At 35.9% G+C, this 24,125-nt stretch overlaps 1 protein-coding gene across 2 annotated transcripts in view; it reads right to left on the bottom strand.

The window, feature by feature from the left end:
* LOC106870740 (tRNA (guanine-N(7)-)-methyltransferase non-catalytic subunit wdr4) overlaps positions 1 to 24,125 on the bottom strand; it is a 1,059,977-nt gene that overhangs the window by 210,629 nt on the left and 825,223 nt on the right. For both annotated transcript variants that reach the window (XM_052973384.2, XM_052973385.2), the window contains one exon: positions 7,168 to 7,324. In XM_052973384.2, coding sequence (XP_052829344.1) covers positions 7,168 to 7,324 — 157 coding nt within the window. The remainder of the gene's footprint in view (positions 1 to 7,167; positions 7,325 to 24,125) is intronic.

Here is a 24,125-nt window from a genome sequence, read left to right as displayed (position 1 = left end):
GTTGAAAAGTGAAGAGGGGGGGGTATTGTTGTTCCATTGGCTGAAACACTGTAGTTTAGTCTATCTTTGCAGTTGATCAAATCTATTTTTGTAGTTCTGTTGATATGCTTTTTCTTGGAGGGCTCTGATTTGATAATAATCACTGTATTCACCTCTGCTTCCATCCCCATCTATATCCATCCACCACCACTTTCCCTTTTACACTTTCATGAAATTACCTGTCCACTCACCACGTCCACTCCTCTGGACCGTTTCTCTTACATTCACTTTCTTTAACTTGAGGGTATACGCCCTCACACCTATTCACCACTAACTTTTCTCCTTTTCCAATAGGAGTAACCATGTATATCCCCTCTCCTGCCGGACAGGGAGAGACCTGTTTCTATGTCTCTATCATACTTTAACCTCTCATCACCTGACACGAAATCATCTCCTTCAATATTACAATCCTGCCCCAGTCGAGGGGTCTTGTCTGGTCGCTTACTCAGTAACCTTACAAGTGCCAGTCTCACATAAAAAGCACTTGGCACACTCTGTAAAGTAGTTTTGGTGTTTGGAAAGGCATCCACCAAGAGAAACTATTCTTTAGCAGACGTCAGAATTTGGTGCAGTCCTTTCACTTCTTAGTTCCTTTTAAACTGACCAATCCATGTCAGAATAGAAAATGAGCATCAAACAATGATGATGATGATGATGATGATGATGATGATGATACCGTCTATGTTATCAGCTTTAAATAACCAGTTTTTAATTAGAACAATGACCTTCGATAAGTAAGTTTAAGCATCTTGCTCCTATCCTACTTCAGGAACTCCTAATTTGAGAAACAGAAAGTTAGCACCTCATGTATTCCAAACATAAGCATTAAGAATATTAAGTGTATTATCGTCATTAAATGATAATTTGTCTTTTAGTCTGAACTGATATGAACTTTATTATTAGTGTTACTAGGAGCATACATTAGTAATGATTTCTTAATTAGATATGATGATGCTTCAAAGATGTGTGTGTGTGTGTGTGTGTGTGTGCGTGTGTGTGTGTGTAATTAAGAAGTCTAATAATGGATAAGTTTGTTCCCTAAAGCATTAGAGAAGTGCAATGCATATGTTTGTAATTTAGTACGCTAATACCTTTGAGGAAAATCATTCTGCGGAGGAATCTAAAACTCCTTTCACAAACCTGTGGCTATCATTAGTAATATTAAGAAATTTATAATAGTTTTGTAATGCAGGGGTCCCTAACCACTAGGCTAGTGGGTCACGGACCATTTGGTACTGGGCTGGACAGAAAGAATAAATTTCAAATTTTATTTCTATTGTATTGACAATTACAATCTACAGGGTGTTTTCATTTTTGCATTATGCATGTATTATATAGCAGCCATATCATGTTGAAAGCACTGGTTCTTGTCTGATTACCAAAGTTCAGCCACATTAAGTCTAGCTAGTACTTGCATGGGTGACCACTTGGAAAACCTAGGTGCTGTAAGAATCTCACTTTTGTGGGTTGCATGGCCTAGTGCACAAAGTGTTGCAGTTATGATTGTGAGACTGTGGTTTCAATTCCTAGGATGGGTGGTGTGTTGTGTTCTCAAGCAAAACACTTCACCTCACATTGCTCTGCGATCTCTTTGACACCTGATGAATGGTACACTGCACACCTGTTCAGGTACTGTCAATTTGATGGAGCGAGTGAGCTAATGTGCAGCACAAACAAATCATTTGTGCAGGTTATTCGACTAAAACCGAACACTCATATGCCATTTTTGATGGGAGAGTTCATTATATATGTAATAATCAAATTATATGTTATGCACTTCAATATGTTTTGTTATGCACATGATTCCCTGGTCTTGCATGAAACCAGTCTCCAAAAATGGCTGAGGACTGATGCTGTAATGTTAAAAATTTTCTTACATTGAAGCTACATGGGGGTTTAATGGAATTAAATAACCCTGATTACATACATAATACCTCAATGGTGATTGAACTCAGAATTGATAGAAAGGAACTAAATAATATGAATTTAGTCTGGTGACTTACAAAATTTAGAATACCTGAGTGGTACAAGCTGACAGAATAGTTACCACTTTGGACAAAACGCTTAGAAGCATTTTTTGTCTTTACGTTTTGAGTTCATATTCTGCCAAGGTCAACTTTGCCTTTCATCCAGTTGACATATGCATATGGCAAAAAAAAATAGGTACCAGTTATAATACAGGGTTTGATGAATTGGACTAGCCCCTTCCCACAAAAATTTCAGGCATTTTACCTCCAGTAGAAACCATTATTATTATTATTATTACTACTACTACTACTACTACTACTACTACTACTACTATTATTATTATTGCCATAATTACAATCAGTGTGATATCACATTATAACCTCTAACTATGAACTCAGTCTTATCATCAACACTGCACATGAAGTTGTAATGAATTTCACAAACACTATCACCGTTATTGGTTACTTAGTAGAAACTATGTAAATATAATAGTTTGCAGAAACTAGAACAATATTTTAGAATTAATAGTAAATACACATTAATGTTTTAAGATGACAGATGATAAGACTATTGTAATGAACACGGAAACTAAGTACCCAACTAAATAGCTAACATACACACATCTGTCTCTCTTTATATCTGCCAAAGTGTCTATCTATCCACTAAGATGTCTGTCTGTCAGTCTATCTATTTATTTGTCTGTCTATCTGCCAAAGTACCTATCTATTTATCTATCTATCTATCTATCTGTCGAAGTATCTATCTATCTATCTATCTATCTATCTATCTATCTATCTATCTATCCATCTGTCTGTCTGTGTATGTATGCATCTATCCATATATGATTATATATATATATATATATATATATATGTAGTATATAACATATAAGTATAAATATCTGTGTATATATATATATGTGTGTATGTGTGTTGTGTTGTGTATTTATATATCTGTGTGTGTATGTACAACTATATCTATATATATATATATATATATATATGAAGACATGTGAGTGAGAGCTAAAGACGCTGTGTGTGTGTGTAAATATATACACGAATGTGTTTACAAAACAGAATGACCATCAATTCAGAAAGATAGAAGAAGCACGTGTGTGTGTGTGTGTGTGTGTATGTGTGTGTTTGTCTGGTTATAAGAATATCTGACGGAAGGAAACGCAAAAGAAATTGTATGAAAGCGGCAATGATGATGATGATGATGTTGGTGAGTGGGGGAAGGAGGAGATGAATAACTGAGAAATTGAGTCTGTGAGATTACGGGGTGAAGGAGGTAAGGGCTGGAATTTAAGAATTGGTTGGATTAAAGATGACTGACTGAAAGAATGCAAAATGCTGGCAGGAAAGGTCTGTGAGAGACTAAAATATGCACCGAGAAAGACAGAATGGTACGGAACTGAAAATTGTGGCTCTAAAATTATTTAGATGGGGTGAAGGTGGAGGAGAGAATTCTTGCCAAATCTTTGGTCAAGAAATTCATGAAGTAAAAAGCCGAAGAATTGCTGAGATCAATAGAAGGTGAAGAACCAAGTACATTCCTCTTTAAAACTGGATTGAGTAGACCTTAAGGAAGATTATACTTAAGTAGCATTTTGGGATGAAATCTTTACATCCAATATGTGTAGCCTTGGGTCTTACAACAGCTTAGAAAGTTGTGTGTGTGTGTGTGTTTAAGTGGAAGTGGAGAGAGAGATAAAATGTGCATGTGTGAGCAAGAGGGGGAAAGAGAACGACAGACAGTGAATGTAAAGAAGAGAGAGAGAGAGGTGTTGAAGTGTGATATTAAATTATGTGTTTGTGTGAGGGAGAGAGGGGAAGAAAGAGAGAGAGAGAGAGAGAGAGAGAGAGAGAGAGAGAGATGAATATTTTATGAAAAAGTAATTTAGAAAATGTAAGAAAGTAGAGAAAGAGATGAGTTAAGGAAAAGTTTGAGAGAAGTAGTATACAGTCGCCAAAATTACAAGGAAAAAGAAAGATGTATAAGGTAACATATTCATGAGAGGAAGAGAGAGAGAGAGAGAACAAAGAGTAAAGAACAGATATAATAATGTATAAAAGATAAGATTATCAAAGATAGGGAAAAAAGATATATATATACATAAAGAGAGAGAGATAGAAAGGATGAGAAAAACTTTGTTCAAGTCTTCAATGTAGATAAAAATTTGTTAATGAAGTATGTTTTTATGTATTTATTTGTCCATGTAATTCCATGTGTCCATTGTCAAGACTACATTATCCGCTAAAGTAAAACGCTGTGAAATATCAATGCCATGGATTGGCAATGACAGAAAATCTATACAAAGGTGCTAAAGATGGAAGTCTGGTGAAAAACGAACAAAAAATAACAAGTAAAAAAAAAAAAAAAAAGAAGGAAACAAGTTTACATTTACTGTCTCTAAGTTAGTAAATGTTATAAGTGACTTTTAAAATCAAACAACAGTCATTCTTGCTCAAAACTGTCAAAAGGGGCCGCTTCCCCACTGAAATATTCCAAATAAGGATATATATTATTTTAGAAATTATCTTACCACATATAAATAAATAATTAAATAAAACCAAACTAAAAGAAAAATAAGGAAGAGTTGACAGTTTGGAGTTTAAATATAGCATTGGAATGGATAAATAAGTAGTTTGGTAGTGTTAAGTTCTAAACCTTTCCATACCTGAGACCACCTCTGGTTCTAGGATACAAACTTTCTCTTTTAAACTGATCTAAATTAAAACATTCCCTGAAAATTTCATGTTAATACATGTTCTCAATGCCACTTTAATCCTGACAAATTTGTTTTACTAAATTCTTCATTATTTTCAAAAATAACCCAAAGGAAAACAATATATTCCATCAGAAATATGGTAATTTTCTTTTCAAAAATTATTATGGTACTCACCTGAAACTATCATTTGTATAAAATATATACACCAAACACAACATATATCCGATATAATTAGGAATGTATATAATATATACATCAAACATAGCATATATCCGATATAATTAGGAATGTATATAATATAATCCTTCTTATTGAATCTCTCTCAGTGTCTCTCTCTCTCTCTCTTTCTGGCTGGGTAACCATGTGCCTCTTCTGCAGTAAGATACCTGTTTCCGTCTTTCTGCCTCACTCTAACTGGTCATCATCTGACACAAGATCACCTCCTTCGATGCCCCTCCCCTCTTAAAGATTCCTTGTCTTGTAAAGTTACTTGATGACCCAGCCAGTGCTGGTGCCACTTAAATAGCGTCCAGTCCACCACACTATGAAGTAGTTGGCATTTGGAAGGGCATCCAGTAAAAACCATGCCAAAAACTGATCTTGCCTGTGCTGGAACCACGTAAAAATCACTGAGTCCACTCTGCGGAGTGGTTGGTGTTAGGAAGGGCATCCAGCCGTAAAACCCGTGCCAAAACAGACACAGAAGTATGTTGCAGGCTTTTCTGCCTGGTCAGCTCCTGTCAAACCGTCCAACCCATGCCAGCATAGATGGAAGATATTAAACAATGATGATAATACAATATACCAAAATTACACGTGTTATTATAATGAGAAATCTATGGTCAAGACAAGCTCACAATTTATATTAGTGACATCATCATCATCATCATCATCGTTTAACGTCCGTTTGCACGCTGGCATGGGTTGGGCGGTTTGACTGGGGTCTGGGAGTCAGGAGGCTGCACCAGGCCCCAATCTGATCTGGCAGTGTTTCTATGGCTGGATGCCCTTCCTAACGCCAACCACTCCAAGAGTGTAGTGAGTGCCTTTTATGTGCTGCTGGCACAGGGGCCAGAGGGGGCTGACGATGAACACAATCAGTTGGAGCTTTTTACATGCCACCAGCATGGAAGGCAGTCAAGGCAGCACTGGCATCAGTCACGTTTGGATGGTGCTTTTTATGTGCCACCGGCATGGGGGTCGCAGCTACAATTTCCATTTGATTTTGATTTTGATGGAAATTGTAGTTAATTAAATACATAATGAGTGGGTATGGTTTCTGGTCATACGTAGACAACTTTGGACCTATTTTAGTCTCATTAAACCTCTTCAGCAAAGAACTGTTTAACTGTTAGTGCTGATTACAGAATGACTAGAGAAGATACAGAAAATTAAATTATGAACTAAAAGCAGCTCTCATAAAGAAAACGTTTTGGGTTGCACATACAAAGTACATGTGTTTTTGCTTTTATGCCAAATTTGCTGTTGGACAGCATCGAGGGGAAGCTCCCTTGCAGGACACCAAGGGTTAAAGAACATTTGCTGTTTTTTAACACATTCAACGTCAGGTAAGGAGTTTTTCTTGGATGCTATCCTGTAGCAACAAGTGTAGCATTTGACAACACACATGCATTATGTATGTGCACTCAAAGATACAGAATTTATGTAAATGAACAATGCTAAGTGATACTACAACTTATAATGATGTCTGGAGAAAAATACCCAGGGGTACCTGCTGTATGAATAATGCATAGTAAAGTAAGCACTAACATACTAATGTGGTGATTCAAGAAATTGTAATCATTTAGAGTATATTTATTGTATGTTTTAATCCTGGCTGGTCTATGTACTTTTGTTGCGGGTTTTCAGTTCATAACACTTAGAGTCCAAGGCACAAAGACCAAAGTGTTTCTATCTAAAAGTTTAAGATCTTATGTTTTTAAGTAGTTGTCTTGTGAAATATTGAAGTACATTTTCAAATACATTCCACTAAATAGCCTTTCACCTAACATTTCAAATACAACGTAAGAAATATCAGCAAGCTACATCAAATCCATTGTTGTTTCTCTTTGTTTTCTGGTGATCCATAGCAATAATGTAGCAGTTAATAGTTAAAATATTTCTATTGTTATGCAAAACTTATGCCATGACACATGATACATTTATTTGATTATTTTCTGTATATAAATCAGAATACCAATAGACAGATTGGAAGATTTAAGAATATATTTTTGTATTTTGTCTTTAGAAGTTCAGCCTATTGGAAACATTCTGATAAGAAAGGTTAAACTTTTTGAGACTGTCTTATGGCAGAGAAATATCTTTGCATTTAGCCAAAGCTATTGTCCAACACGGTATAGTTGCACTGAAATGCTTCTAGGCTTTTAGTAACAGCTGGTGCAACACAAATAGAAGAAATATGAACTTACCATATCGAGTAACATTGAAAGATGACCCATTAATAGTTGACCCTCAGAGCTTGGTTCAGTCACTGAGTACTTGAAGACATCACCACTCTTGTCTGCAACTAAAACGTTTTCATCGTCAGAAGTGAAAACCACTGATGTACTGCGGCGGTTGACTGATCTGAAGAATAGATTTTTAAAGAGTGTTTTAGAAAAACGCAGCGAAGAAATAAATAAATCCAACATCAAATTTCAGTATGGCAAATATTAAAGGAATCTGTATTCTCCACTGTTTGTACGGGAGGTTAGCATCAAGTGCATTGTATCACAAGAAAGCTCTATTAAACAAACATACTTTCTTTCATACAAAGAAACCATTTTCTTTCTTTTTTTTTTGACAGATACATTTCTGTTTAAGTGTATGTGGGGGTTGGGAACCTGGTAGTAATTGGGAAAATGAAGCTATCTACCAGAATCATTGTCATTATCATCATTGTTTTAACGTCCACTTTTCCATGCTTGTATGGGTCAGACAAGATTTATTGAGGCAGATTTTCTACAGTGAGACATTCACCCTTTCTGTCAGGTTTCATTTCTCTCCAGGTGAGATATATTTCTTCAAGTCCCCCATATACAAACTGCACAATGGCTGGTCATATTTTCAAGGAAGATTGCAAAAAAACAACACTTGTGTAACAGTGACCGGATTAACCCTTTAAACATGCTTTCTGTTTTATGTTGTAACCAGCCAGATCCAACCCATCACACTTACCCTTCAATGCCATTATAAAATATACAATCACAGTGTCAAAATTTTGAAGCTACAAAATAACACATGCTTAATTAAAAACAATATGAATAAAAAAGCATTGCATTTGACAGAATAATTTGAATGCTAATGGGTTAAAATTAGTGCATAAGGTCAAAGCATCAAGACACACGTACACAGACACACAAGGCTTGGTGGGTTGGTACAGAGCTATACAAGGAGACGCTTGCCCACAATGTCACACAGTAGGCTTTGACTGGAAATCAGAATACTTTTCTAATTCCTAATTGTTTATGAGAATTGACTCAGTAACCAACAATTTAAAAAAAAAAAAAAAAAAAAAAGAAATCTCAATTACTTGGAAAGTTTGGTGGAACAGAAGAAATTTAAGATAATTGTCATCAACTGTATCTAACAACTTAAAAGCAATTACCAATGCTTATTATAATAATCACTCTAATCACTATTAAACAACAATAACTTTGAGTATAAAATAACTAAAATGTTTAATGATCTAAATAAAATACTGTAATTATTCATAATGAACCACAGAGAAACGAAAACAGCTTGAGAAGTTAAAGGATATGTTAAAACAAACAACAGTGAAATCATGCTTTGCTTGTTGCTAATAATTTCAATGTGCTTTTATTATGAAGTTATTTTAAGACATTAATATAAAATGTTGCTGTGTCTCGGGAGAGACATTATGCCAATAATAAACACATGCACCGGTTTTATTTCACTTCTTTTATTACTATTAGCCAACTGAAGGAATTGTTAGCACACAAGACAAAATGTTTAGCAGCATTTCTTCCAGCTTTATGTTCTGATTTCTAATTCTGCTGAGGATGAATTTGTCTTCCATCCTCTTGGGGTCACTGTAATTCACTGACCTCTCCCTCAAAATTTCAGCCTTGTGCATCATCATTATTGTTTAACATCTGTTTTCCATGTTGGCATGGGTTGGATGGTTCAACTGGGGTCTGGGAAGCCAGGAGGCTGCACCAGGCTCCAATCTGATCTGGCAATGTTTCTACAACTGGCTGCCCTTCCTAACGCCAACCACTCCGAGAGTGTAGTGGGTGCTTTTTACATGCCACCAGCACAAGGGCCAGAGGAGGCTGACAACGACCACGATCGGCTGGTGCTTTTTACATGCCACCGGTCATCAAAAACAAAAAAAAAACAGCCACCTTTTTAATCAGGTGTAGAACATTTGTTGTACCTTTTTAATCAGCCAAATTGTAAATCGTTAGTGGCAATATTATCTTTTATCCTTTATTTGTTTCAGTCATTGGACTGTGGCCATGCTGGAGTACTGTCTTGAAGGGTTTTAGTCAAAGGAACTGACACCAGGAATTATTTTTTAAGCCTGGCACTTAGTATGTTGGCCCGGTTTGCTGAACTGTAATGATGTAAACAAACCAACACCAGTTGTTAAAAGTAGTATGGTGGAAGGGACAAACACACACAAACAGATATGATGGGCTTCCATTCAGTGTCCATCTATCAAATTCACTCACAAGGCATTGGTCAGCCCAGAGCTATACGAAAAGAAACTTGCACAAGGTGCCATGCAGCAGGACTGAACACAAAACCACATGGATGCAAAGCAAGATTCTTAACCACATCACCATTATCCTTGCACCTGTATATATATGTGTGTGTGTGTATATATACCAGAGTAAACACAAAAATGTTAAACAAGGTGGAAAAAATAGTACTCAAATACCAGAGGTAGAGTAATGTGCTTTATTAATAAAGCTGGAAAACATCACAAAAACTGTTACTCAGAGTTTCATATTCCCGGTTGGTCGGACAGTTTTCGCAACCATGCACAGTAAAGTTCAGAGTCAATCTATGCCAAGTGGCTTCACTCTGCATGCTTCAGCTTCCTTCCTATGGCAACAGTTCAGATACTTATTGATCAGACCATGCAGTAATACACACACACATACAGAAACCTGCACCAATGCACATATATGTATGCATAAAGTCCAACTTTATTGCGCTGTATTTGCAGCCTGTATTTTTTCTCTTCTGAAGTATCTCAATTGTCACTCGTCAGAAACTCTTACCTTTATTTCATCCCCCTTCTCCATCTTTGCCCACCTGCTTATTGCTAATCACTCCCTTCCACTGTCACTTCTATACAGCCCTGCCTTCTTGCCTTCACACTCTTATTACTTCTGTCTGTTCCAGTTCTTGTGATGTTTCTCTTTGTTATTGGTTTTCATCTTCTTTCTCTGAGTTTTCCCTTCTCAATCACCTGTGATCACCTGTACAAACACACACGCCCTAATTTATGGTCTGTTCTCTATACCAACATTTACTTCCCTACAGTTCTATATCTAAGAGATGAGGAATTATGTACATTATTTACATTTGACGGATATTTGTCCTCATCTTGCTTGTTGTTAACACAACGTTTTGGCTTATATACCCTCCAGCCATCATCAGGTATCTTGGGAAAATTTCAATCCCAAGATTCTGAGTTCGATTCCAGGCAGTGACCTGAATGATAATAATAACAATAATAATAATAATAACAACAACATCGAAAAATACCTTAGGAATGAGAACCCAGGTTTGAAATTTCCCCGAGACACCTGATGAAGGCTGGAGGGTATATCAGCCGAAACGTTGTGTTAACAACAAACAAGATGAGGACAAATATCCGTCAAATGTAAATAATGTAAATAATTTACTTCTATATATACATACAGGTTTGGTGATATAAACAGAAAAAAGACCCCTCAAAACTTTCATATGTTTCTTTTTATTACTAATTGAGCAAAGTTACAAAGTGACTCAAGGGCCAAAATGCATTGCCATTTATTGATAAGTGCCAATGCACAAAACTCTCAGTTCTTCCACAGATTAATAACACACATCCATCAGTTTTAATATACTGTAATTAAGTGAAGTACACTTTCAGTTTACACATTGCATCTGCAAACACCATTGTTTTTTCCCATCAAGAGTTAAGCCATGTAAATGTGTCTCCTTACAACTTACATCTATTTATGGTCAAAAAACAAACACAAGGTAGAGCTGTACCATCTGTTATAGTAGGTATAGTATTTGCATCACTACTGCTGCTGCTACTACTACTACTACCACAACGCCATTACTTACTAGTAGTGTTGTTGGTATTTGTTGTAGTGGTGAAGTCATTTTTACTGCAGTTGTTGTTGTTGTTGTTGTTGTTGATTCACTTAGTTTCCTTCTGACGGAGAAGCAAAGCTTATTTATTGTTTACTTCTTTTGTTCAAGAGCCGGTCTGGCTTAATGAGATAGCATGACTTTTCATGGATAAACTCTTTTGTCCAGTAATGAAGGCACGTGTTAGTGCGCAAGCGTCGCAGTGGCTGCACCAGCATCCCACAGGCATAAACATAACAAAAAAACAAGCAAACCAAAACAGACAAAAAAAACAAAAATAAAACTTTGCTCAGAGCTTATGGTCGTAAACTAGTGGCAGTGTACAACAATAGACCTTTGCTTTGGTTATTTCCTGGTGTTTCACACACATCAACCTTAGCTAATGTGTCGGCCCTTCCCTCCCACACACCTTTCGCTTCTCTTGCGCTGCTCTCTGAGTCCTTTCCTCGTTTAAAGCTATTTCTTCTATTATCATTTCTCGCCCCCACCCCCCACCCCACCATCATCATCTTTGCTCTGTTTTTTAATGCTCTTTCACACACACACTTTTGCACTCACATTTACACTTACACACACACACACTTGTGCACGCATATACATACACAATTACCTTTTTTTTCTTCTCCTTTTCTTTGTTTTTTGCTGCTCTCTGTTCTTGATTACATTATGCAGTTCAGGTTAAATGGGGTGTGACAGTTTTTGTAAGGCCAAAGCTGGCTTGGGGACATTACAGGTCCCAACCTGCATCAAATCCCCCAGGTAAATATAGCAGCTGAGAACTTGAAATATGAACTGGAGTGAGTGTTGGTGGGTGGGTGGGTGGGTGGGGAGAGAAATAGAGAGAGCGAGAGAGAGAGACAGTGGGGAGGGGGGAGCTGGCCACAATAGATCAGGTGAGGGAGAAATATAACAAGATGGAATGTAAAGTGAGAGAGAGAAAAAGAGAGAAAGAAGAGGAGGGAGAGAGAAAGGTTAAAAGAGGATATTGGAGCTCATAAAAGAGTTTCAGGTATCAACAAAAACACATAGAAAGAATACAGGTAATAAAATTAGGTATATTATTATTATTATTATTATTATTATTATTATCATTATTATCTTTTAAGGTGGGGAACTAGCAGAATCATTAGCATGCAGAACAAAATGCTTTGTGGCATTTCATTCATCTTTTTGCTTTAAGTTCAAATTCTTGAATTTGCTTTTCATCCTTTTGAAGTCAACAAAATCAGTACCAGTTGTACACTGAGGTCGATGTAATTGACTTAACCCTTTTCTTGAAATTGCTAGTCTTCTACCAAAATTAGAAATTATTATTATTATCATTATTATTATTATTATTATTATTATTATTATTATTAATATTATAATCGTTATTATTCCACTAAGGTCGACTTTGCCTTTCATGCTTTCAGGGTCGATAAATTAAGTACCAGTGATACACTGGGGTCGATGTAATCGACTAGTCCACTCCCGCAAAAGTTCAAGCCTTGTGCCAAAATTTGACACCATTATTATTATTATTATTATTGGGGTGCTAAGCTGGCAGGATCGTTAGGATCCCAGACAAAATGTTTTGTGGTATTTCCTCCATCTTTACATTCTGAGTTTAAATGCAACTAGGGTCTACTTCACCTTTCATCCTTTTGGGGTCAGTAGAATAAATACCAGTTGTACACTGGGGTTAATGAGAAGGAGAGAGAGATGTCTATGTAAAAAAACATCTTTGTGGCCACATGGTTTTGGATTCAATCTCATTGCATGGCCCTTAAGCTATAGCAGAATCTTCTACCATAGCCTTGAGCTAACCAAAGCCTTGTGGATAGATTTGTTAGATTGAAGCCAAAAGAAGCTTAACTTATATATATACATGCTTGGTTTGTTTATGCCCCAGTGAATTGCTGGTTTGGTAAAACAGACTGACAGAAAAAAGTGCCAAGCAGACTTGAAAAAATAACAACTGAAGTGGATTTGTTTGGCTAAAACCCTTCCAGGCAATGTCCCAGCAATGGTTGCAGTCCAATGACTGAAGCAAGTAAACGGTAAAAGATATTATTTTATGTAAATGCGTGTATGTGTGTGTGTATAAATAAATATATATATATATGTAGATAAGCATTCTGTTTTAGTTGCTTCTTGAATAAGGGACTATGGCAACAGGCAATGGCGGGAAAGAATTACAGCAACAGTTGTGAAAACAATAAAGAAATAATGGTTGTATAGTGTTGAGTCAGAAAGTTGTAGTTGGTTGCACAATGAGAGGAGGAGGCAGAGAAGGAAAGAGTAATAGTGAAAATGAAAGTGAAAGTAAGGTAGAAACGAACAAAAACGCTGTACTTGGTAGGTAAAATAACATTGTCAGTCTGTGTATACGAGTTGTTATACATATGACTAAGAATAGATGTGTGTAGTTGTGTGTTGAAGTGAGTGTAAAAGGTATCTATGTATGTAACTATGCATACGGAAGGGTTAGAGTAAAATGAGTGTAAATAAAAGGGTACCAAAATGAGATGGAGAGAGAGAGAGAGAGAGAGAGAGCAAAGAACGAGTAGAATAAAGTGCAAAGTGTTGTATAATAATAGGGAGGTGTCAACATTGCTAACAAAGAGTGCAAAGTAGGGAGGGAGTGAGAAAGAGAGGAAAGAGATGAGAGAGAGGGAAGAAGAGGAAGTATGAAAAGAGGAAAGGAGGAGGATGAGAGAAAGAAGAAAAGAAGAGGAGGAGGAGGAAACAAATGGAGCTTTTAGCTCTGCAGGTGTGGCCTTGCAGGTCTACACATCATTTGTGATTCAGCCAGGAGAGTTGTACTGATGCACTACGACATCCTTTATTTACCAAGCATGATGGAAATAATGAGGCTTTTGACATGGAACAATAGCAAGCCAGGGGAGAACTAGTACAAGCTGGCAACAATACTTTGTTGTTTGCTTGGCTTTTGTTTTTTTTTATTCTCTTTTCTCTTTTTTTTTTCATTTGTAATAAACCCCAAACATACTACTTTAAAACTAGCCCTTCTCTTGAGCTGACTCTTTTAATAGGTGGCTGGCCCAGTTAACAGGTTGTTAGTTATTTCACCTTTGCTGTATTCATTAGTCTCGTTTAAGTCTTGTCAAATCTAACTTTACTCAAAATTTCTTTTCACTGTTGAACTTTTACAAGTTCATTACTAATCGGGTTTCTTTTCCCAATTTACCTTAAAGGTAAATCACTCTACTCTTGATGAATAATTTTGCTGCCGACTTCCTTATTTTCTCTTCCATCATGTGTGTGTGTGTGTGTGTGTGCTGTGCAGGTGTGTGTGCATATGTCTTTGTATATATATTTGTTGCCACAAAACTTCAGTGAGAAATTGCTTCAATACAAACTGTGAGGAAGCCTGCTGGATGGATAATATTTTTTCACTGACTGTATCACGTTGATTCTATTACATTAAGGGTTTAAGTGTCTGTGGAGTACTCAGCCACTTGCACACTAGTTCAATGTGTTGTTAGTTGACTGAAACTTCGAAGTCACTGTCAACAACATTACTGTTTAAGAATAATAAATATATATATATTTGCTTATATGGATGTCTGTGTCTTTCCGTCCTCCATTGCTTGATAACAAGTATTGGTTTGTTTATGTCTGTCTAACTTTGTGGTTTGGCAACAGTGACTGACAGAATAAGTACTGAGGTTGATTTGTTCATCAAAACCCTTCAAAGCAGGGCTCCAGCAAGGCTGAAGTCCAACGAGTGAAACAAGTAAAAAATAGAAGATAATATGTGTGTGTGTGTGTGTGTGTGTTTGTGTGATTACTCACATCTCCCTTTCTTTCTCTCTCTCTCTCTCTCTCCCTCTCCCTATTTCTCTTCAGAATCTATGGCCTAAAAGCACTGTATAAAAGCTAGAAGAAGAGGTGTATGGAAGACTGTAACACAGATTTAGAGAAAAGACTCTAATATGTTTATTTGCTTCTTCCCCAGATTGAAGTAACTGTACCCTGAAAATGGTACAGTGAATTGGCAGAATCATAACAGTGTTGGATAGAATACTTTGTCATATTTATTCTGGATTCTTGCAGTCTGAGTTCAAATCCTACCGAGACCAACTCTGTCTTTCATCCTTTTGGGATTCATAAATGAAATACCAGTCAATTACTCTGGCTAGTTCTCTCTCTCTCTCTCTCCCTCTCTCTTTCTCTCCCTCTCTCTCAGCTTTTGCTCTGCCATTCAAAGGTCCAGCTGTTAGACATCTTAATATAGTGATGCAGCCTAAAAATTCCATTAAAGGGACAAATATTGGCTGAGTCTTCAATCACACATTAATTTCATGAATAAGACTAATTCAGTTGGTCAAACAACTATATGCTTCATTATCGAGACCAACAGGGAATCTGCCAGTCTGAAGAGGCAGTCATGGAACTCTGCTCTAGTACAACCTTATATCAAGCTTGCAGAAGAACAAGAAGCAACTTTAATTTTGGCAAATATCTCAGACTCCCCTTAAGGAATACATTAGCTCTGCCTTAAGTGCCTTAAGCCATAATCAGAGCAATGTTTCTATGGTATCTTCAATTCCGTTTCACTAATAAACTCAACATTTACTAAAGGAGATGAAGCAATTTTGTGAAGACACATGTATACGTTTAACTCTCTATTTTGTATCTAATTGCTGCCACACAGAAATGGATGTAAAGAAATATACACTGTTATTTCCATTTCTCCAAAGACTTTATCTTCCCAATAATGTGTGTTTATATCTGTATTATTAATAATCTAAGACTGTGTTATTAGTTTTTTGTAAGATTGAAGAAACTATGAGAAATAGCTTTCAAATGGCCAAAAAATAATTGAAGAGAAGAATTCGGTAAAAGTGGTTAAGAATCTTGTTTTGCAACCACATGGTTCAGGGGTTTAATCCAACAGCTTGGCACCTTGGGCAAGCGTCTTTTACTATATCCCTGGAGTGGTTTGGGGTTCAGTGGCCCCTGTGCAGCACCTCAGGCAAGTGTCTTCTACTACAGACCCAGGTCAACCAATGCTGTGTGAGTGAATTTGGTAGATGGAAACTGTGTGGAAACCTGATGCATATCTTATTTGTGTGTGTGTTTGTGTGCATGTATGTTTGTGTGTGTGTGTGTGTACATGTGTGTGGATTTCTGTTTGAGTTTGTACCCCTCTACTTCTTGACAACTGGTGTTGGTTTGTTTATGTCCCTGTAACTTAGAAGTTCAGCATATGTTACCAGCAGAATAAGTAGCAAACTTAAAAAAAAAAAAAGCAAGTCCTGGGGTGAAGTTGTTTGAATAAAACCTTTTAAGGCATTGCTCCAGTATGGTCACGGCCCAAAGACTGAAGTAAAAGACAAGAAAAAAAAAGACAAAGATATACGTTTAATCTAAAAACTTTAATACATTTGTGAAATCTAGTTGCAAATGTTATATTTACACTGGTGCTAATCTTTGGTATGTTTCCTTGTAATGTTGAAAGATTGACAAAGGAATTAGTCATAGATAATATTATCTCTAGCTTAATTAGATTTTATTAATAAAATTTCTTGAACGATAACAGAACATGAGAAAGAATTATGTTCAAAATCTAGTAAACATAACATGTTTATTAATGTTTCTTTTAATGGATAGTTATCCACAAAACAAGTTAAACATTGCAATAACGGATTGCTCAATGCCTGTCAGAAGATTATCATATATCTGTTATATTTCTATAAGGAAATGGTTGACAGTTACTTTGAAGTTTCAGCTAAGTTGCCATTTCAGATTTCCTGGTTGGCACCAAAACTTCAAAGTAAATGTCATACGAGCAGTGTCATTATTAATGTCGTGTATTCTGATAGCACATGTCCGGGCATGGGGAAATATTACTTTGCTTAGGAACAGATGAGAGTTGGCAACAGCGAAGGCATCTGGCTGTAAAAAAAATCAACCTCAAATATACTCTCATATGAAAGCATGGAAGTGTGGACATTAAATGATGATGATGATGATTATATATATGTATGTATGAATGAATGCATGTATTGTATATGAACGTGTGTTTATATATATATATATGAGTGTGTGTGTGTGTGTGTGTGTGTGTGTGTGTGTGTGTGTCTATTCTAGCTGTTTAATAACGTACACAGCTGTTAAATTCTCTTTAAATTGAATTTATTTCAACAAGTGTCAATACTATTACTGTGGTAACAGCAAGCAGTTACAGAGGAAGTCTGTCAGTGACCACAGGTCACAGTTGTATGACGGAAGTTTTTGTCACCTCATGATATAGATTTATTAAATCACTTGAGTGGCTGCTTCAGTTTCAGTCACAAATGAAGTCACTTGCTAGATAAGGGCAGCTCTGAAAGGCAAGGCTGGAAGGGGCAGGTATGTTTGGGTGATAAGAAGCTTGCTCCCCAACCACATGGTTCCAGGTTCAGCCTCACTGTGTGACACCTTGGGCAAGTGTTTTCTACTAAAGCCTTGTGAGTAGTTTTGGTAGATGGAAACTGGAAGAAACACATCATGTGTATGTGTGTGTATTTAAACCCACCACCGCTAGGTGATTGGTGTCACTTAGCAGTCTGGTAAAAGAGGCTGATAGAATAAATGCAAGGCTTAAAACTAAGTACTGAGGTCTATTTGTTTGACTAAATCCTTCAAGATGATGCTGCAGCATGGACACAGTCCAATGACTGAAACAAGTAAAAGATATGTGTGTGTGTGTGTGTGTGTGTGTGTGTGTGTGTGTATCATGCACATTCATTACGTATGTTTAATGTAAACTGTTGGGAAAAAATACTCAGTAGAGATTAATAATATATTATATTTTGGTTGAGTCAATCTCTTTCCAGTCAGAGTTTCACCTTTAGGTGCACAGGACCTTCAACTGTTATACACACACACACACATATATTTATACATTATATATTATAAGCATATTATGCATATATACATATATATATTTATATACATATATATTATACATATTTCATGTGTATTGTACAAAAATATTATGTTTGCGTGTGTGTATATGTATATATATATAGGCAGATATATTGTCATCAGAAAGATATTTGAAATCAGTTAACACACTAATGTAATATTTTTAACAAATGCAAAGGACAAAAAGGAAACCCAGAAAACATGTCTCTACTTGCAGCAGCTGTTTTATAGTTTGTTTTTTACATATATATATTTAGCGTGAGAGAGGTGGGTGGTTTAGCATCAGAACTGAACAGGTAAGGTGTGTCATAATGAGATTTCACAAAGCAAACACACACACACATACACATGGCTACACACACACACACACACACACAGGGATACACATTATCTGCCATAGAAAGAAGCTAAGCAAGTAATAATGGAGGAGTCAGTAAAGCTTGATCAAACAATAAACAGTTGAATAAATAAGCAAAAAGGGGAAATCTAAGAGAAGGAGAAAAATCAGTCAGATCAGTGACATTCACAAACCAGCACAATAAATAATAGTGTCAACAACAGCAACAACAACAACAACAACAACAGCAGCAGTATCAGTTGTATTAATAGTAGTAGAAGTAGAAGACAACAGCATTAACAGCAATTACTATTACAACAATGATTATTTCTTAATTAGGCAAGAAGGGTTAAGTATGTTGCTCACGAGAATACGCAATGCTATAAAGACTTTGTTGGAGTATAAACTTATATATAGAACCATTCAATATTAACGGTTCTTCTCTCTCGTGTGCCATACCAACAGGCATTGATAGTCATGAATCTCCACCCACTCCTGTCTTATGCACAAATTATTAAGTTTTTCTGAAACCAGTTGATAATGCCATTGAGTGTCTTCTCTCTGTTTTCTTCATCTTTTTTTCTCCCATTCAGTATTCCAGATGTAATTGTGTTCAAGGCTTTTCTCGTATCATGTCCAACGTCTCGTGCACTTAGCCTCTTACCTCCTTTTATTGTTAAATACTTTATAGTTCTCTGGTCATTTTGACTTACCAACATTTCTTACTTTATCTGTATAGAAGTGGTCCTCAACCATGAGACCATCAACTAACACCAGCCTCCAGGTCATTTGGCATCGGGCAGCACAGAAAGAATAAATTTTTACATTTTATTTCTATTTTATTGTAGCCTGCAGAGTGTTTCTGCATTATATATATGTGTATTATATATACATTACATATGTAATATATATGTAATAAATAAATTATGCATGTGATCCGCTGATCCATGGCAAAATCATGGAACTGGTCCTTAGAGCAAAAAAGTTTGGGGACTGCTTCTCTCTCTATACAGTATATATATATTTTCTTCATAAAGACACAATTTCTAAGGAGTTATATATATGTGTGTGTATGTGTATGTATGTGTATGTATATATATTATTACAAATTTGCGGTAAGTTAGTGTTTCAGAAAAAGAGACTTGAATAAGTACTGGGGTTGATATTTTTTGACTGAACCCTTCGAGGTGGTGCCCTAGCATGACCCTAGCCCTATGACTGGAACAAGTCAAAAAAAAACCAACAAGGATACACAAAGATGTTACTGGTGAGATATGAATACAGAATTCTCACAAAGGAAGCAGAAACACAATGAAGAAATTGATAAAAAATACAAATATTTTGAAAATGTAATCACGTGAACAAAAAATAAAAAGAACAGCAACAAAAATGGAAACAATAGCAAAATAATAATGTCCACATTAACAGCAAGAAGATGAAGTTAAATTGTATTTCTTGTGTGTTTACTGTATTGCCATCAAGACTGTCTTCGATAACAGCGACATTTTCAGTAGAAGACACAGAAATATATATGTGTGTGTGAGTGTGTGTGTGTGTGTGTGTATGTGGGTATCTATATATACATATGTATGTATATATACACACACACTGACATATATATATATACTGACACAAACACAGGTAACGATGGAGAATAAACAGTGCAAATCAAGCAACAATGGCATGTTTGCTGAATTGCCAATGAAACAGAACACTTTAAAGCACACACACTGTCTGGACATCTCTACAATGGAAGTTTAAACCATGGACTCTAAAATAAATAAATGAAAAATAGATGGGAAAAAAAACAAAACAAAATAAATCCATTTCTAACAGACGAGGGAAAACGATATTAGCAGAAGACTGCAACTGAACATGATATCTTTAGAATTAAGAGAGAGAGAGAGAGTGTGTGTGTGTTTGTTGGTGTTGCTGTTGATTAGCCACAAGTCAAAGCTAATCGAGTAGACTTACAATCAAAGATGCTCCAGATGTGACTGTCCAGTATTTTTGCATATTTAAGACCACATTGTCAAACATATCCATGATGCCTGCAGGCACAGGCATGGCAGTGCGGTAAGAAGTTTGCTGCCCAACTAGGTGGTTCCAGATTCAGTTGTATTGCATGGCGGCTTGGGGAAAGTTTCTTCTATTTTAGACCTGAGCTGACCATAGTTTGTCAATAGATTTGTTAGACAGAAACTGAAAGAAGCTTGTTATATATATATATATATATGTATATATATATATATATATATATACCTGAGTAAGCACATAAATGTGAAACAAGGTGAGAAGAAATAGTACTTGAATACTGGAGTCAGGTGGCACTGGCAATGACAGGCAGCAGAGGTTTCATCAATGTGTTCACACAACATACTTTGCGAGACGGTCAAAATGCTCTCTCCAACTACTACTGACCACTGCTCTTTATAAGAGTTTGGCTAGTCCATTCTTGCAATCTTCCAGGGTTGTCAATGACTCTCGCCACAATACCTACATGCACAGATGATGTCTTGGAGCAGTTGTTGTTTACTGAACTGAAAATAGTAAATATTTCCTGCAGAATAACGGTGGAATAAAATGTAATGCTGAAGCTGACTGATAAGATTTGAACTTTTTCATTAATCAATGAAATCAAGTACCTCTCAGCACGTTAACCTCGGTGCCACCTTTACAGGTGTAATAACATCACAATAAATTGTTTGAAGATGATATTAATTGGAATGGCTTGAAAGTTTGGCACAAGGCTTGTAATTTTAGGGAGTTGGAGATTTTGGGGGTTGGTTGCATAATGGTATATTTTAGGGCTGCAAGCTGGCAGAATCATTAGCACGCCAGGTAAAATGCTTAGTGGTATTTCGTCTGCCGTTATGTTCTGGGTCCAAATTCCACCTAGGCCAACTTTGCCTTTCATCCTTTAGGGTCAATTAAATAAGTACCAGTTACACACTGGGGTTGATTAAATCGACTTAATCCCTTTGTTCACCCCCTTGAGGGCAATAAAGAAGTATATATATATATTTTATGATTTAAGTTTGAATGCTTTTGAAATAAACTAAGGATTCTTGAAATACCTAAGAAGTTAAACTAAAATTTCACATCATATATTCTAAAGGATCAATAATCTTCACTGATTGTTATTATTAGTTTTGTTCATCCAAAATCTTACAAGAAGCAAATCAATTCAACAAAAGTTTTCCCCGTGCAGCATAATTCCTGTGAGTTTGCAATTCAGAAAAACTAAACCGAATATCCTTTACACAACAAGACTTCTTTGAGTATTTCACTAAAGTTTTCAAAGACAACAATATAAATAAATAAACATGCAAATCACTTAAAAGTATCCTTATTTGGTGCCTGACAGAATTTCAGTACTTCTTGGTTAATTCCATATGATCAAATAATAGTTATTGCTAGTAATGTCACTTTTTCTCTTTTTTTTTTCTATCTCTACTAGCCATATAACGTTTTCAACAGTTACTAATTGAACTGCGACCAGGAAATAACTGTCATTTAACTAACCAAATTGAGTTAACTGGTAGAAATACAAGTTTTACATCAGCACTAAGTCTGTCTGTCTGTGTATGTGTATAAAACAGAAGGTAGTCAGGTTGCCGAGACAATGGATGTCTATTGTCAGGCTTAAGTACAGTGCTGTTATGGCCAGCATAAGTGCCAACATTCTATATAAGTCTTTGGTAAATACCTTGCAGACAACTGCTGCTTTCTCACGCCTCTATTTACAACACTTTGGCACAAAATGAAGAGTGCACCTCTACAAGGCAGATATCTGTTACATGTCGATAAATATGTGTGTCCCTTGGAGCACAAAGTGTGTTGTTTATTGATTCTTGAAAAGAAGAAAAATATACTTCTACACATGGAATAACGAAGCTCGCTTTTAATACATTGACACCCCCCACACACACACACCATGTAACAAATAAGGAAATATACCAGTTTACTTGCACATAAATATACTCTATATATACACGTACATATACTCTCTCTCTATATATATATATACACATATAGAACAGCCATAAAAGTATAGGAGTATTTGGGATAGATGAATCCACAAATATACACACACTTGCAGATGGATGTTAATGAGATGCTATACATATGATTATTCCAATTCTATATTTCTGATGACAAACTCAAATAAGCATAAATTAAATTTGGATAAAAAGAAAAAAAATGAGACATGTGTGTGCTATGTATACATTTAAACACAGTTTAGATATTGTGTGCACATTACAAATAAGATATAGTTAGAACCAATAAGAGGAAGATACAAATACTACACACACACACACACACACACACACATAATCTATATATGCACATTATATATATATACATACATAGATATGATAAATAAATATAAATATATATACATATCAGTCTGCTGAGTGGCTGATGTTAGGAAGGACATCCAACTGTAAAAATCCTGCCAAAACAGTCACAGAAGTCTGGTGCAGGCTCCTGCCTGGCCGGCTCTTGTGAAACTGTCCAACCCATACCAGCATGGAAAGCAATTTAATTTGTTATATTAGGATTTTCTGTAACAATGTCATAATGTGAGAGCTCTCTCTCTTTCTCTCCCCATATATATATATATATATATATATATATATATATATATGTAGTAATCCCTCACCTATCATGATTTATCATTTAAGCTTATGTCGATTCCTTCGTGGTGTTGCTATGCTTTTCCAAATGGAGTAACCAAGGAACTTTCGTATAGCAAAACACCAGTTCCTGTCCCAAAACCACTTGTCATGATACAACTCCTCCTACTTCCGTTGAAGGGTCATGTCTTGCAAATTGCATGGTAACTTCACTAGTACCAGTGCCATGGAAAAGGTACCCTGTACACTCTGTAAAGTGGTTGGCATTAGGAAGGGACGTCCAGTCAAAGAAACTGTGCCATATGGAGCTTGTTGCAGTCCTTAGGCTTGTTAGCTCCTGTTGAACAATCCAACCCATACCAGCATGGAAAAGGACATTAAATGATGATGATGATGATGATAATGATAATTATGATGATGATGATGATGTTTGGATATAATTGATCAAAAAGTAAGGCCATATCTGACATGTAACAATTGTGGGGAAACACCAAACATTTGATCAGATAATTTTCATGTTTTGTATCTTGCAGATCAATCTAGCAAGCACCAATTTCTTGTATCAGAATTATATAGATCAGACTTTCTTCTCTGACATATCTGAACATCAGAAAACTTAATTAGTTCAAGCTAAAGGGCCACAAACACAAAGTCTATTGATATTTTATTGCTTTATGACATTATTCTTAAGTTATAGCACGCAAAAAAAAATAAAATAAAATAAACAAAAGAAACAGAAGAGCAGAAACAAAAAGAAAAAAATAACTAACCAAAAAAAGACAAAAGAAAAATACCTAAAAAACAAAAAAGAAAGAAAATAGTGGCGAGATACGTTAGGGCAAGGGCATATATCTATGGGATAACTGGAATCAATAATCAATTTTAACCAATAATGTAGAACGATAAAAAGAAAAAATAATTCAATAAATATTTTTTACTTTAACATTTTGTTTTGCTTATAAAAGTTGAACAATCTGTATCTACATAAGAGCATTGTGTTAGCCTCATTGTAGAATGCTTCAATAAGCGCTTCCTCATCACAAGACCAAAATAAGGCAGAAAACAAACAAAAAAACAAAAGAAACAAGATAAATGAAAATAAACACAGCTAAACAGCTTTTTAGCATCATATTCCTTGCACACACACACACAC

This window comes from Octopus bimaculoides, chromosome 15, assembly GCF_046866305.1.
Source record: "Octopus bimaculoides isolate indiv1 chromosome 15, ASM4686630v1, whole genome shotgun sequence".
NCBI classification, from domain to species: Eukaryota; Metazoa; Mollusca; class Cephalopoda; order Octopoda; family Octopodidae; genus Octopus; species Octopus bimaculoides.
The sequence above is the reverse complement of the archived record's forward strand: the minus strand, read 5'-3'. Positions and strand labels throughout refer to the sequence as shown.